The 15903-nt window shown below is 47.1% G+C and overlaps 1 protein-coding gene across 4 annotated transcripts in view; it reads left to right on the top strand.

The window, feature by feature from the left end:
• Positions 1-15903, top strand: part of LOC126518533 (uncharacterized) — a 177032-nt gene that overhangs the window by 72775 nt on the left and 88354 nt on the right. For 3 of the 4 annotated variants that reach the window (XM_055065012.2, XM_050168317.3, XM_055065010.2), the window contains exons 4-5: positions 975-1115; positions 11970-12037. In XM_055065012.2, coding sequence (XP_054920987.1) covers positions 975-1115; positions 11970-12037 — 209 coding nt within the window. The remainder of the gene's footprint in view (positions 1-974; positions 1116-11969; positions 12038-15903) is intronic. The other variant, XM_055065011.2, reaches the window with a different exon arrangement.

Genomic DNA, 15903 nt, shown 5'->3' with positions numbered 1-15903 from the left:
ACGAGAGCTCTAGCAAACTAGTCATCAAAATGCAAAAGCCTTTATTTATACCAAGAGTTTTGCATTTTAGCAATCGGTTTTTTGAGCGGGACTATTTTGACCGCGGAGGCAATCGGCTAAAGAATGCATTGCTCTTCAATAACCTCAGCATCCGAGATCGAGTGGTGTGTGCCGCCCGATCTGGGAAGCCTGTGTGATTTCTACGAAGCTGCTTTCACTGATAACCTTCCCTCTAGTGCATTCGAGTAGACGGCTGGAGTTCCTGCGGACGAAGCTTTCGCTAAGGAATCGCCGACCAGGGGCATTGAAGCGTAGTCACTGCTTTTATCTACGGCCGGTGCTGCCATCCACTTCCTCGTATAGTCCTTGAGTTTAAACACTGTAATGCAAGGGTAAGCTTTGGAGCAGTGAACATCAGCGAGATGCTTTCGGAAGATTCGAGGCGAATGAGGAAACAAAAGAGCGACACAGAGGAAATATTGTCAGCAGCAGAGTGGCGTAACCCTGCGCTTATGAACAGCAACAGGGGAAAATTTTAACTTACGCTTAATGGCATCAAATTCGTATATGAACTTAAATAGTACGCAGTGCAGTATGGTAGCACATGCTACTGCCCCGTTTCAAAGAAGGATCACCATCATGGGACAATAGTGACTGAGTGGTGAATGGAGAAACCTTCTGGAGCATTTAGGTTTAAGGCCTCCACACTCCTACGAAAACCGAGTGCCACATTTCGTATCGATCAGTTTCCTTTTCCGTTCTCTTAGTCTTTCGTCGGTTGAGACTCCGTCGTTGTCACGGAGAAGGGCCACTCGTAGTGATGCGTAAGATATGAAAATCTAGTGGGGCGTTACATAATAGTGGCGGCGATGTGTAAGTCGTCCACCTTGACAGGGGAAACCTTGTGCGCTCCCCAGCCGTCCCGGAACACGTGTCTGTGCAGTGTTTAGTGGTGTCTTCCCCCTCTCCGGCAGTGTGTTCTCAAGGACTGCGGTGAGTACGTGCCAACTGTGCGTCTTCTGGAGCACCCGGAATCCACGTCGGCATTGTCTCAGGATGTCATCCGCTTCGAACTGCATGCGTCCGCTTTCATCATCTCTTCAGACATGACCAATGTGAGTTGAACACCACCCCCTGCTTATCTGAGCCTGCACTTGAAATGTCTGCAGTTTTGGCTTCCAGATGATGATTCTACATGGAGTGCGCAGTACTGTTAACAGTTGGCAACAAAGCTAAAGCTACCACATGCTAAAGCTCTAGGTAGAGCGTATGTCAAAGAAAACCTATTACTATTTCAGCAGCTTGATGCCTAGTTCGATTTATTCTGTGGCAAGTGAAATCCAAGTGTCTGCAAGCTTGATGCTGGCAACGTGTGTGTGCGTGTGCGTGTGCGTGTGCGTGTGCGTGTGCGTGTGCGTGTGCGTGTGCGTGTGCGCGTGCGCGTGCGTGTGCGCGTGCGCGTGCGTGTGTGTGCGCGTGTGTGTGTGTGCGCGTGTGTGCGCGCGTGCGCGTGTGTGTGTGTGTGTGTGCGCCAAATCTATGCTGTTGACAGCAGCACAAGAAAACGTCCAGTATTTGTGTTTATGCAGATAAATTCATAGTAATTTGCTAACTGCATGGTCAGCTGTGTTTAAAGGGACACTAAAGGTTACCAGAAACTCAAGTTAAAGTGGTAGAGCAATGTTCTAGAACGTCTAAGGCGTCAATATAATCGCGAACAGAGCTTTAGTAACCGAGAAATTGAGGTAAATGCATGACACGATTTGAGACCCCCCAGTGACATTCCGGTACTAGCCCGATGACGAAAGCACTCCTCATAATTTGTGTTACTAATCCTCAACTACTCGTATTAAAAATATCATTTCATTTGATTATAAGACGGAAAAAAATGCTACTTGTCTACGTCTATTCGATTCTAAGAAAAAATAACATTTTGAGGTTACCCTTCAGTAATATGGGTGTTCGAAAGGTTTCGTTTTCGCTCGACTGTGCGCGCAGACTCTGCGCCTCGCACGCTTTGGTGTTTCAGTATTTTCGTTATCGCGTCGTGCTGTGAGGGTTCTGCTGGCTCGCGAAAGTTTCATTTGGAATAAGCAGCGAGAATGCCACGTCCATGTGATGTCCTGGGAAGCCCTCGTTGCTTTCCCGCTCCGGAGAGCCGGTGTCGAGGCCGCCGTCGTAGTACGCAACGACGCCGGCAGTGCGAGCCGTCAGCAGCAGGTCGCGCTCGTCGGTGTTCAAATCGCTGAAGTTGAGCCCACCATCGCGAGCCAATCTGTCGGTGTCAGGGTCCATTGCGACGAGCGTCGAAGTTTGCGTCATTGAATGAAGTACCAGCTTATGGGCGTCTTGCGCTGGAGTTTGAGGTATAGTAGCGGCGCCTGGTGGCGGTGCGGGAAACGACATCTGGGTCGTGCCAGCTTGGGTCGTATTGAGCCCTGGCTGTGGCGAAGCACGTTTCTAGGCCGAGTTTTGCGTCGATTCGCACTTTTTTATGCCCTGTTGCAAGTGCGAAAAGGCTCGTCACTTCTCACAGACCACGCCGACCGCGCTGCGAGCTCGCCGCAGCCTATAGTTTAACGAAAACGGACTCTCCGTGTGCCGTGGGACGTAATGTGGGACGTAATTCGTTTCTCCTTCCGCCAGCCACCATACTCCCGCTTTCGCTCTGGTGTCGGCTCTGTCTTGGCTCTGTTTCTGGCCGCGCGTTTGCGTTTTGCGCAGAAAAGCCGTAGCGCCGTCTGCGGACGCCGTTCTACTCACCGATGGCGCAACGTCACTATGAGACCATGATGTCAGTACTCCTCGATCGGAGGGCGGGCGATTTGAACTGCGCTAGAGGTACACGGACGCTTCAGAACGCATTTTCTCTTAAAATAAGTCTCTCCTTGGCACGAAACAAGCGTTTCGAGGTTTCTGTGATGGTATTTCAACAGTCCACGTTGACTTAATAGTAACCTTTAGTGTCCCTTTAAGGGGTACATGTCAACACTATGTATTAGAACATGTCCGAAAATATCCATATCATTCATTAGCTCTACTCACTCTCTCCGACAACATTAAAAATCAATCCGGCAAAATTAAAGACCTTCGTGCGAAAGGTCACTGCTTTATAGCACAGGAGCTGAATATCAACTATTCCGAATACGCATAGCAACTACTGAATATCAAATATGCATATCGACTAGCCAAACGCCCTGGTGGATATACTTACAGCAGGAATATTACGCCTGTGCCGACTAGTGCGAAACGGACAGCTACACGTCAGGAAAAAGAAATCTGCTTTAAACACCATATCACTAATTGTAACTTAGAAAAAAAAGTAGAAGAATAAACTATTGGCATCCTAGGAGCCGGGTATGCTAATAAGCTAGCCGTGAATTAATGGGTGTTGCACGACTAGCTAAATAAATAGTTAGCAAAAAAATATCGGTAGTTCTGAAAAAAGGAAAAAAAAAGCTGTAGAAACGGTGTACCACACAGACGTGACGAAGGGCTTGTTGTAAAGAAAGCATCACTGGTTCTAGCACAAAATATAAAACTGCTACATTAGACTGACAAAAACATTAAATGGTACTACCATCAAAGCTCGGAGGTTATCATGTAGCCTTGCGCCGTTAAACCTAGAAATACCTTGCATTAGCCATTTCGTGTCTGCATTGCTTTAAAAAAGTGTTGTCATTGTTCTGCTTCTGATAATTTGCGATACTTTGTTTAGCAAAAAAAAGAAGAGTAACCAGATTTTTGGTGCGACAATGCGAAATGTTTCGTTAGTTTCAATTCATCGAAAGCACCGAATAGATATTATTCGTACACGAATTCGAATAATCAGTGCTAATGTTCCTTTCTTATCCGAAACTTAGTATATTAGCCCACCCTTAGTTGATAGCAATATCAAACTACTAGACAACAAACCGAAGTAACGTTTATAGTTTTATCAGTCGAAAAGTTTGAAGTAAAACTCGCCTACGAATTAAACAATAACCATATTTCACCCGCGCACGGGCACATTTGAGCATATTTGTGGATGACCACGAGCACTCGTTGTTACGATTGTGTGATGAAGAGCGCCGGTAACGGTTAGCGAATGCTTCGTGCAGCCTCTCGCCTCAACTTGTCTCCGAAGCTTCAGAATACGTGACCTCCAACACTAGGCGTGTAGAAAGACATCGCGCATGAAACCACCAGCCATCTCGGCTCGCTCGATGTGTGCACCTGTCACTGATTATCTCATGGACATGGCTCTGGCTGCGTATGCGCTCAGCCGCGTGGATAGCCGCGTGGATAGCCGTGTGAAAGTCGCTGCTGTAGTCGAGTGCCTAGGCATTGCACTCAGAGCTCGAGGTTGCGGGTTCAATCCCAGCTGCAGTAGCCGCATTTTGATGTGGGCCAAAAGGCGAAAACGCTCGTTTACCGTGCATAGGTGAACGTTAAAGCGTCCTAGTTTGGCCCAATACGATCCGCAGTCTGCCAGTACAGCGTGTGCCTCATAATGAGATTTTTGGCTCGTAATATACCACGATATAATACATTTTATTTGCAAGACATGCGTGGACACGACCGGGTTTCAGCATGACGAACGCCCCATCACCCCACTGACACGTCCGTGATCATGATCACGTCGCCACTCACCCCTCCCTTGCTTGCGCTTTATCATATAACTTCTAACATTGGGCGTGAGGGAAGACGGCGGCCCTCAAGCCACCATACTTCTTAGCTCACTTTTGCGCGTTTCTTCTCTCCACCACAGCATAATGATTGTGGGGCGCTATATTAAGGCAGTTTGTCGTGTGCGTATCATGGCTACGCACGCTTATATCGCCTTCCGTTTCTCTACCACGGGTGCGCTTTAAAAACACGGCGCTGCAGTTTTTTGCTTTCCTTTCCTACCTTCTTCTCCGCCCTTAAACTGGCTCTCTTAACTACTACACGCAGAGACAAAGCAACAGCGCGCGCATGCGATCCCATAGATGAGATGAATATATATATATATATATATAGAAAACTATCAGTCATAGCTCTCGTAGTATAGCCCTCTGGGCCGTTTCCTTTTTTTCTTTCGAAAGTAGTCCTATTAGGGTTATTATAATTACACGAAGGTATTTCGCCCTCGTCAGCAGCAGTCCTTGAGATTGTTATTCTGGCGGCTAGCTTCCCACGCTATGCGTGCCGCCATCGCACCTGGTTAAGCTTCTCCTAGACGCTAGAGTTACGCTTTGTCCGCGCAACCTTGAGCGATCGGAAGGCGCGTTTCCCCCTCTTGGCCGGCGGGGACGGGAGGCTTCGTTCCGGCCGCGAAGCTCTCCACGTCTCAGTAAGGTGCCTGGTGGTGGTCTCGTACGGACGATGCCCTCTCAGTGAGCGCAAATTTCCCCTCATCTTTTAAAAGTTTCAATACTTACAAGCATTTGTCTCGCAAACCATATTTATTTCAAGGAAATTTCCCACGTCTCAATAATTTCTCTCGTCGTATTCGAGTTCTGATTGCCGTGCTATAGTTTGTTAACGAAGCTTTCCCTCAAGTCTAAATATTTTAAGGCAGTTTTCCTTGTCTCTAAAGCCGCTCGAGTTCGCTCTTCTCCTCGGGCAGCCATTTTTCCAAGAAAGTATTTTTCCAAGAAAGCAGCCATTTTTCCAAGAAGCGACTATCGCGGACAACATGAGTCCCTTTCCACGTAAGTGTGAGGCTCGGAGCAGGAGCTGTGGCGCTTGAAAGTAGCCTGGGGCCTGACTAACCAACCGACTGAGCTATCTTTCCGGGCAACATCGAAAGGTCACGAGTTCAAATCACCTGTTATGTTCCCTTTTTTTTTTCCGGCCCTTTTTCTTTCTTTTTTCTTTTCTTTCCTTTAATGTCTTGTCCTTTATTTTATCACTGTACGGGAACCCTCCTAAAATAAAAACAAGAAAGATATATATCTTCAAATATGTATGGCCTCACATGTGCAGGTCATAAATACCAGGTTCTCTAGCCGAGTGCCATCCGTGCGGTATAACCGAGCTCAGATTGGTCCACCTTGAATGATCAAATAGGGCACCACTGTATATTAAATGAGGCGTACAACTCCTGCGGCACCCGCCGTGGTTACTCAGTGGCTATGGTGTTAGACTGCTGAGTACGAGGTCGCGGGATCGGATCCCGGCCACGGCGGCCGCATTTCGATGGGGGCGAAATGCGAAAACACCCGTGTACTTAGATTTAGGTGCACGTTAAAGAACCCCAGGTGGTCGAAATTTCCGGAGTCCTCCACTACGGCGTGCCTCATAATCAGAAAGTAGTTTTGTCACGTAAAATCCCACAATTTATTTTTAAATTTTACTCCTGCGGGGACGGTACAGTATCCGCCTCCCGTGCAAGAGGACCGTGATTCAAATCCCGGGCCGCACATTTCTCCACCGGAAAATACCAGAAAAAAAAACAACAACCGTGTGTTGAGAAAATTGCACAAACAGGCCTGGAGTGCGGCCTGATCCCGGTGACCAGAACCGGTAACGCACTCTCTCACCAGAGCAGGATTGGCCACCCTGGTGCAGTACTTGGCCACAACCTCCTATATGAACACAACAATCAAACCCCGGCCCTCAGTCCCCAGCAGCTGCGAAGCAACTGACCACGGCGGCGGTCAGACCTGCGACGCTGCAGAGGGTGCTAAGAATGCCTGGCTCCGGACAGGCCGCCATTGGAATATGAACCTGGCAACGTTTAACGCTAGAACGTTATCTAGTGAGGCGAGTCTAGCAGTGCTATTGGAGGAATTAGAGGGCAGTAAATGGGATATAATAGGGCTCAGTGAAGTTAGGAGGCCAAAAGAAGCATATACAGTGCTAAAAAGCGGGCACGTCTTGTGCTACCGGGGCTTAGCAGAGAGACGAGAACTAGGAGTCGGATTCCTGATTAATAAGAACATAGCTGGTAATATACAGGAATTCTATAGCATTAACGAGAGGGTGGCATGTCTTGTTGTGAAACTTAATAAGAGGTACAAAATCAAGGTTGTACAGGTCTACGCCCCTACATCTAGTCATGATGACCAGGAAGTCGAAAGCTTCTATGAAGACGTGGAATCGGCGATGCGTAAAGTCAAAACAAAATACAGTATACTGATGGGCGATTTCAATGCCAGGGTAGGCAAGAAGCAGGCCGGAGACAAGTCAGTGGGGGAATATGGCATAGACTCTAGGAATAGCAGAGGAGAGCTATTAGTAGAGTTTGCAGAACAGAATAATATGCGGATAATGAATACCTTTTTCCGCAAGCGGGTTAGGCGAAAGTAGACGTGGAGGAGCCCGAATGGTGAGACTAGAAATGAAATCGACTTCATACTCTGCGCGAACCCTGGCATCATACAAGATGTAGACGTGCTCGGCAAGGTGCGCTGCAGTGACCATAGGATGGTAAGAACTCGAATTAGCCTTGACTTGAGGAGGGAACGGAAGAAACTGGTACATAAGAAGCCAATCAATGAGTTAGCGGTAAGAGGGAAACTAGAGGAATTCCGGATCAAGCTACAGAACAGGTATTCGGCTTTAACCCAGGAAGAGGACCATAGTGTTGAAGCAATGAACGACAATCTTATGGGCATCATTAAGGAGTGCGCAATAGAAGTCGGTGGTAACGCCGTTAAACAGGAAACCAGTAAGCTATCGCAGGACACGAAAGATCTGATCAAGAAACGCCAATGTATGAAAGCCTCTAACCTTACAGCTAGAATAGAACTGGCAGAACTTTCTAAGTTAATCAACAAGCGTAAGACAGCGGACATAAGGAACTATAATATGGATAGAATTGAACAGGCTCTCAGGAACGGAGGAAGCCTAAAAGCAGTAAGGAAGAAACTAGGAATAGGCAAGAATCAGATGTGTGCGTTAAGAGACAAAGCCGGCAATATCGTTACTAATATGGATGAGATAGTTCAAGTGGCTGAAGAGTTTTATAGAGATTTATGCAGTACCAGTAACACCCACGACGATAAGGTGAGAGAGAATAGTCTAGAGGAACTTGAAATCCCACAAGTAACACCGGAAGAGGTGAAGAACGCCTTGGGAGCTATGCAAAGGGGGAAGGCAGCTGGGGAGGATCAGGTAACAGCAGATTTGTTGAAGGATGGTGGGAACACTGTCCTAGAAAGGTTGGCCGCCCTATATACACAATGCCTCATGACCTCGAACGTACCGGACTCTTGGAAGAACGCTAACATAATCCTAATCCATAAGAAAGGGGACGCCAAAGACTTCAAAAATTATAGACCGATCAGCTTACTGTCCGTTGCCTACAAAGTATTTACTAAGCTAATCGCAAATAGAATCAGGAATACCTTAGACTTCTGTCAACCAAAGGACCAGGCAGGATTCCGTAAAGGCTACTCAACAATAGACCATATTCACACTATCAATCAGGTGATAGAGAAATGTGCGGAATATAACCAACCCTTATATATAGCCTTCATTGATTACGAAAAAGCATTTGATTCAGTCGAAACCTCAGCAGTCATGGAGGCACTACGGAATCAGGGTGTGGATGAGCCATATGTAAAGATACTGGAAGCTATCTATAGCGGTTCCACAGCCACCGTAATCCTCCACAAAGAAAGCAACAAAATCCCAATAAAGAAAGGCGTCAGACAGGGAGATACGATATCTCCAATGCTATTCACAGCGTGTTTACAGGAGGTATTCAGAGACCTGGAGTGGGAAGAATTGGGGATAAAAGTTGATGGAGTATACCTTAGCAACTTGCGATTCGCTGATGATATTGCCTTGCTTAGTAACTCAGGAGACCAATTGCAATGCATGCTCACTGACCTGGAGAGGCAAAGCAGAAGGGTGGGTCTGAAAATTAATCTACAGAAAACTAAAGTAATGTTTAACAGTCTCGGAAGAGAACAGCAGTTTACGATAGGTAGCGAGGCACTGGAAATGGTAAGGGAATACATCTACTTAGGGCAGGTAGTGACCACGGATCCGGATCATGAGACTGAAATAACCAGAAGAATAAGAATGGGCTGGGGTGCGTTTGGCAGTCATTCTCAAATCATGAGGAGCAGGTTGCCACTATCCCTCAAGAGGAAAGTGTATAACAGCTTTGTCTTACCAGTACTCACCTACGGGGCAAAAAACCTGGAGGCTTACGAAAAGGGTTCTGCTGAAATTGAGGACGACGCAACGAGCCATGGAAAGAAGAATGATGGGTGTAACGTTAAGGGATAAGAAAAGAGCAGATTGGGTGAGGGAACAAACGCGGGTAAATGACATCTTAGTTGAAATGAAGAAAAAGAAATGGGCATGGGCCGGACATGTAATGAGGAGGGAAGATAACCGATGGTCATTAAGGGTTACGGACTGGATTCCGAGGGAAGGAAAGCGTAGTAGGGGGCGGCAGAAAGTTAGGTGGGCGGATGACATTAAGACGTTTGCAGGGACAACATGGCCACAATTAGTACATGACCGGGGTAGTTGGAGAAGTATGGGAGAGGCCTTTGCCCTGCAGTGGGCGTAACTAGGCTGATGATGATGATGATGATAATATCTTATCGCAGTTGGCCTTCATGCGGAGCATCACAACGGCGAAAGTTCCCTCCGAGTGCACGCATAGTTGCCAGAGTGATGATTTAGCTGCGCTCGTTGCCTTCTCTTCGCCTTGGCGGCGCATGGCGCGTCTGAGGGCATAAACGGCCTGCACGTCCTCATCTTGGAGATAATGTGCGCTGGGTGCAAAAGTTGCGCGAGCCGAGATACTTGGTGCCGCCATGCTACGATGTCTCACTAAGTGCCCGGTGTTGAAGGCCGAGCAATCTCAAGTTTCGGAGAGGCCTTGAAGCGAGAGACAGGGAGAAATGCTCTGACCGCTGCCGGCGCTCTTCTTGCGCCCGCGCTGTGACCGCAAGCGTTTGCGGTCATCGAGTGAGATGTATTCATGTTTACCTGTGCACGCGCCACATCGTGCTTGTTAATTTATTAGTACGGGAAGGTTTATTGCGATTTATACGGCCGATAAACTACGTACCTTACTTCGTGTAGTTCTGTAATACTTTGCTATCACGGTGAATGCTTCGGTTTCTGGGCTAAACTCCAATGCTCGTTCTCGCACCCCATTTGGTAGCATTATATTCGCAACCAGTGTTTGGCAATGGGTTAAATGATTCCGTGTAAACACTGCAATTGTTTTTTTTTTCATAAGAGACAGCACTCGGCGAACATGCAGCAGTATACTGGAACCCGGCATAAACTTGTGAGCAGCGCAACCATCCTTGCACGGTTGCGACCCCCCTTGCAACGCGCCTAGAAGACATTTACAAATTTAGTTTATAGGCGTATCTTTTTTACTGTGCTTCTCCAGAAGCGCCTTGCGCTGAAGCTTGCCACAGTTGACCGCAGTGTCGGAACAAACCCAACCTAGCGATCACTGTGCGGGACGCGAAGCAGCGTGACACGCTAGTGTTGCGTATCACAATGCACGAGGTGTGAAAATGCCAAAGCGCCCATGCTCAACATGACTAGGCGTGCTCTCCATGGGACGTTGTCAGTGATACTCAACAAAGCGCGGCACACGACGCTGTGGCGAACGATGAAGCGTAAGTCCTTCTCGGTTTTAATATATCATCATTATCTTGATGTCCCCAACTTCAGGTGTCGGTGACTCTGGGGTGATAAATGATATCGCCACAGCACCGCCTGGCACAATAAAGGACCTATAGCCTTTGCTTTCTAGCGCGATAGCTTTTCTATCGCTCTTTAACTCTTTTTTGCTGTCTATATGTTTCCAACAGTTTGACATGCGAATGTGCTTGGGCCTCTAGGTTTGAGCTGGCTTCAGTCTTCCCGCCAAAGGGTATAAACTGTTCTTAGAGTGTAGTAGATTACCTGTGTCATGGAGTATGCACCACTGGGTATGTGCTCGGACAGACAAGTTCTGCAATTATGTGATAATGGTATGTGATGATTCTGGTCAGTCCCCTATAATGGGTGTGCCGAGGTGAAGCATGATGTATGTAGCCCTTAATACACTAAATCGATAGCGCCCTATCCACAGCAGACATTCCAAATTGAGCATGGCCACTTGATTCATAGCCATTGCAACGGAGTTGCACCGAGGATGTTACGGGTAGCACGAGTTTCAGGTGAAGTTTCCACCTGGGTGTTGTGATCACAAGGCAAAATGCTGTCGTGGTATCATATGCCATTGTGGTTGGCAGTGTGATTGCCACTTGCTGTATCTACTGTGGTGCCCATAAGACTTTGATTCACGGATGGCATGGGGTTGTGGAAGAGGTTACACAAGAAAGCTGTCGCTGGCTGACTATGATCTTAGATGGTTTCTGCCACATCTTTAATACGATTGGCACTCTTAGGATTCTTCTTGAACTTTGCGTGGGCTATCTGTCTCCAATTGCCTTCCCGCCAACCTGGATCACTGGTAGTCTATGGTCTAATTGGTAGTGCATCGGTCTGCTGTGCTGAGGGAACCGGGCTCAGAACCAACCGTCGAAGTAGCTTGGGTCACTCAGTATGTGACACTGCGCATGTGCGCTTTTCAATGAACCGCTTTGACGCACATTTTGGTTACTTGGTATGGGACGCTCTTCAATGACAATAACATCCTTTAAACTTTCTCGGGTACTGAGTGGAATCCGAGCATATTTTGTCAAGTGTCTTTCACACATGCGCGGACTTTGCGGCTGCGATGCTAGATAGCGCTGCTTATCTAGCGGGACGCGCTAGACAGGAGCACGGTCACACACTTTATGCGTTAAGCGTCCCGCGTTGGCTATACGGTTTGCCGCTACATTTCTTCAATGTTAATTGCATGAATGTCGATATTCATCGGGATGTGGGATCTGTCGGAATTTTAAAGCTGCTTATGCAGGAGCTGTGTTTTAAATGAAGTTTCACTTTTCTCGACTTCACGGTGACCACTGGTCTTTTGTTCACTTAATCTTCAATCGCCTTTGTTGTCTCCTGCCCTGTTTCAGCAGAGACGAAATGGATCCTCACCCATGAAGCGTAGGATTCTACTGCGGCTGAAATCCGACACTACCACGTGAGTTGAACTCGTTCATTTTATTTCCGGAAAAAACGTTTAGAGTATGTTAACAGAGAAACCGCTTTGAACTGAAGCCAAATGCATGCGGTATGCGTGTGATAATAGCCTAGCCTCGTTGTTACGACGGCGTTCTTTGTTCATATGGTTGCTTGCTTCGCTAGTTCCTTCATTGAAACTACCGCAACAGCGCGAAACATAGGGAAGGCACGAGTATGGAGACCGAGGGAAAATAGCGCTGGTTCTTGTCAGTTCTTGGTTCATGTTGTCATTGCGATTTAAGTGGTTCGTAAAATGAACACACAGACTTCACAAACGCTGGCTGCAATTGAAATTAACTTATCACAACACTACATAAAGCTGCTACCATAATAAAACTTAACTATAGCTGAGCATGCGTGGCACTCATCCTTTAAGGTCCTCCGTTTCTTTCTTTGTAACACGAGCAGAAGCAGAGCTAATGCAGTTATCACTTTGTATTTTCAAACGAAATGTGCCGAAGACGATTGTGCTATGTTCTAATTTGAGCCGGTTTGGGAAACGTGTTATCAAAGGCGGGTTACGAGGACATCTTCGGCTGTGATCAGGAATATGTTCTGGCCCTGCTGTGGCCGCTATATGCATGTGTTGGTCTCTCAGCCTATCATCGGGGCATCTTCCGATAACCAATATAGCAACTGCCGCACAAGGCTAATATCTTGTGCACTACTTCACTTTTACGCGCCACGAATAGTGTGGAGTGCCCTTTTCCACAGGGAGCCTTTATTTTCCCGCCATTGACGACTGGGCGCGGTTTTTGTGCAGTGGAGAACAGAACCGGGACACCCCGTTTTACAAATACGGCACAGTTCCACCACCACCACCGGTCGTACTTCAAGACGGTTCTGGTTAGGGAACCTGCATATACACTCTCGTATATGTGCGTATGAAGGCCGCCTAGTGCTGCTGGGTCCTTGGCTCCTTCTTTCCTGACTTCATCTTTAACAATACTTTCAACAACTTCTGCTTTTCTAAGGCGCTAAACTTCACCTTTCACACTATTGGACACCTGATGCTCACACCATTTAAGAACTACACGCAAGTAGGTTACTGCAATGACTGTCTTCACTGTTTTAGAGCCTTCTGAATCATACAAAAATATTCCTTTGTTATCCGACGCTTGCGCAGTGAACACGTCTCTTTCGTTAAAGTTTCCGCAAGTAGAGAAACTCCAAGCAGTAGCTGTACCAATCGTACAAGATTCAAACACTCTAAACTAAAACAGCATTCACAGCAGGGCTATACTGTACAGTGACATTCATATAAAAACTTACCAGATACTATTTCACATATCTCAAAACTTTAGCTACTTTGACAATATTCAGGTTTATGTGTTTGTCACATCGGGCTAAGAAAACATCTCAAAAGAGAGGCGCTATAATGACCCGAATGCATACGCCACCTTTTTGCACAAGATTTGTCGCCATTCTGATGGATGCTAGCCCTCTGCCAGCGTTCGTTGTGTCTGCGGCATCACTTGGTGTCCCGTTTGTTTACCCTCTTCTCGGCAATCTTGTGGGCGCCGTCATATATTATCACGTGGTGACGCGTTCATTGCTTACCTCAGCTGCCTCCTTTGCCTCCGTGCTTACAATGGATGTGCGTGAAGCCCGCTCCGGCTCAGCAAACTTCAGTTTCGGCTGATATCGTAGACAGTGGCTGTGTGGACGACACGAAACTTTGGTTACAGCTTCAGAGGACATGTAAGCACTTTCGCTACTCATTACGCCTTGTCCAAATATCGCGAGCAGTGTATAAGGTGCTTGTACTAAAAGCTGAGCTAGAAATGTATTCCAAGCTATCCAGACTTTCCATTTATTAACTAAATCAGGATCAGTGTTTCGAACTCCGTAAAGTCTCTCGCTGCGGTCACTGATTGTTTTTCTGCCTAATAGCTCGCCGGTGTGCTCAGTTGTCATAGGTTTGTTTTAGCTGCGCACAAGGCTTCGAATGTAGGTCATTTGTACTTTGTAATAGAGAGTTTTATAATAGGGGCCCCAATATTTTGGGGCCCCAAGAGCTTTGCGGGTGTTAGCGTTGGGCACGCACGAGCGAAGAGCTTTAGAATAGGGAGGCCTTTGCGTTTGCGGATAGCGTCTTGCGCTGACAGCGTCACTACGGCATAAAGAAAAGCTATTAGAAATAACTAAATAAAATATACCATTTTATGATAGGAATAGTAGTAGTGACCTTGCGTGTACTCGTGTTTAACTACAATTCAGAGGTTATTCTGTAAGCAGCAAAGAATTAGTTGCGCTTAGTTTCGAGCAAACCAACTTTACGTGCCCTCACTAGCAAAGCTTAGCTGCGTTAGGCCTACGAGCCATAAAATCCTCAATCGAATTCGGAATCAGCGGCGTATAATGAATCAATCTTCATAACAAACGCTAGTTGAGAGAAAGCGATAACCGCAGTCACTTCTCCTAGCTTGCGAACTTCACGCGTTACCACGAATTGAACCCAGTTTGGTGCTAGGTTAGAGCCGTCGCTTCGATGGGTGCCGCCATGTTTGCTGACGCAGAGCTTTTGGGGCCGCTATTTGGGCTGCCGCTATATTGGTGAAATAGCGTTCCCAACGCAAAACCCAAACGCAGTTTGCGTCTCGCGCAAGCGCAACGGCTTCGACGCTCTCTCTTTGGGGCCCCAAAACGTTTGGGGCCCCTATTCTAAAACTCTCTAATAGCTTGTAGCAAATATGTACTGTTGTTAGTCACTTGTTCGCTGTCATGAAACGTACAGCTTCGAACATTCGTGTATTGCTGCAGACGTGTAGTCGCCGTCACCCACGCTTTGGCGCATTCATTTAGGAGTCCGCTCAGTTACTTAATAATGCGATAGCAATTATATGGACACTCCAGGTGCATTTCTGCCATAGGCGTCACTGTGAGGTTCTGTACAGTCCAAGGGCGATAAAATCGTCTCCACGCGCTATTGGCGGCGAGGAGTTACGGAGCCGCCATCATCAGAAGCGCTTCGCTTGCGTAGTATGAGGGATCACGTGGCACGCTCCTCATAGGTTTCGCTTACAGCGCTCAATAAAAACACCACGCGGCAGCCTTCCTGGAAAATTATGCAGGTACTCTCAAAACGAGGGAAGATTTTGACTGTCGGTATAATAATCTTGGGCAAACTGAAAGCACAGATTCGTTTACAGACGCTATCTCTTTACCGAATACGTACAGTACATAAACGCCACTGCGTGCGGTCGCCGCGATGGAGTCTCTAGAACCGGCTTCTTGCGTGAAAGGTAGGCAAACGCTGAGAGTAAACTATGTGAAATATGTTTTTATAGTGGGCTGTCTGTATAACCAAATGGGGCATAACAGAATGGAGCCTCAATCCAGCAATCGCACGCGTTCGCAGCGACCGTCTGCGTGTCTCCATGCATGTCCGCGCACAATGTTTTGCTTTCGCTGTGAGCGCGTTTTCGCACCATGCCATGAGCTTTAGGCCGCACCATATGAGCATTCGACAGTACAGTAGCAACCATTGTTGAGTGGACGCTATCGGAACTGTTCAAAAATAATTCCGTTATAGAGACTTCGACGCCTAGCCACGGCGACTGTGATGTGCCGTCGCGACGATTCAATCTTTTTTTGTCTTCTAAATTCTTGAACATTTCAATATTATTTCTCAAGTTGCGTCGCACTGCGTGTTTATCGGTCTTCTCAGCTTGCGATTTCCCTCTGCTTGATATTCGTATCCAGTGCATTAATTCATAACACAAACATGACCATATGCCGTGCCTTTTTTTAATGTCGTCTTATTCCTCCCTTTCCGTGCCAGTGAACTTGCCAGTATCTAGCGTCAACAAGTTTATAGAACAA

This window comes from Dermacentor andersoni, chromosome 1 (genome assembly GCF_023375885.2).
Source record: "Dermacentor andersoni chromosome 1, qqDerAnde1_hic_scaffold, whole genome shotgun sequence".
Classification (NCBI taxonomy): Eukaryota; Metazoa; Arthropoda; class Arachnida; order Ixodida; family Ixodidae; genus Dermacentor; species Dermacentor andersoni.
The sequence above is the reverse complement of the archived record's forward strand: the minus strand, read 5'-3'. Positions and strand labels throughout refer to the sequence as shown.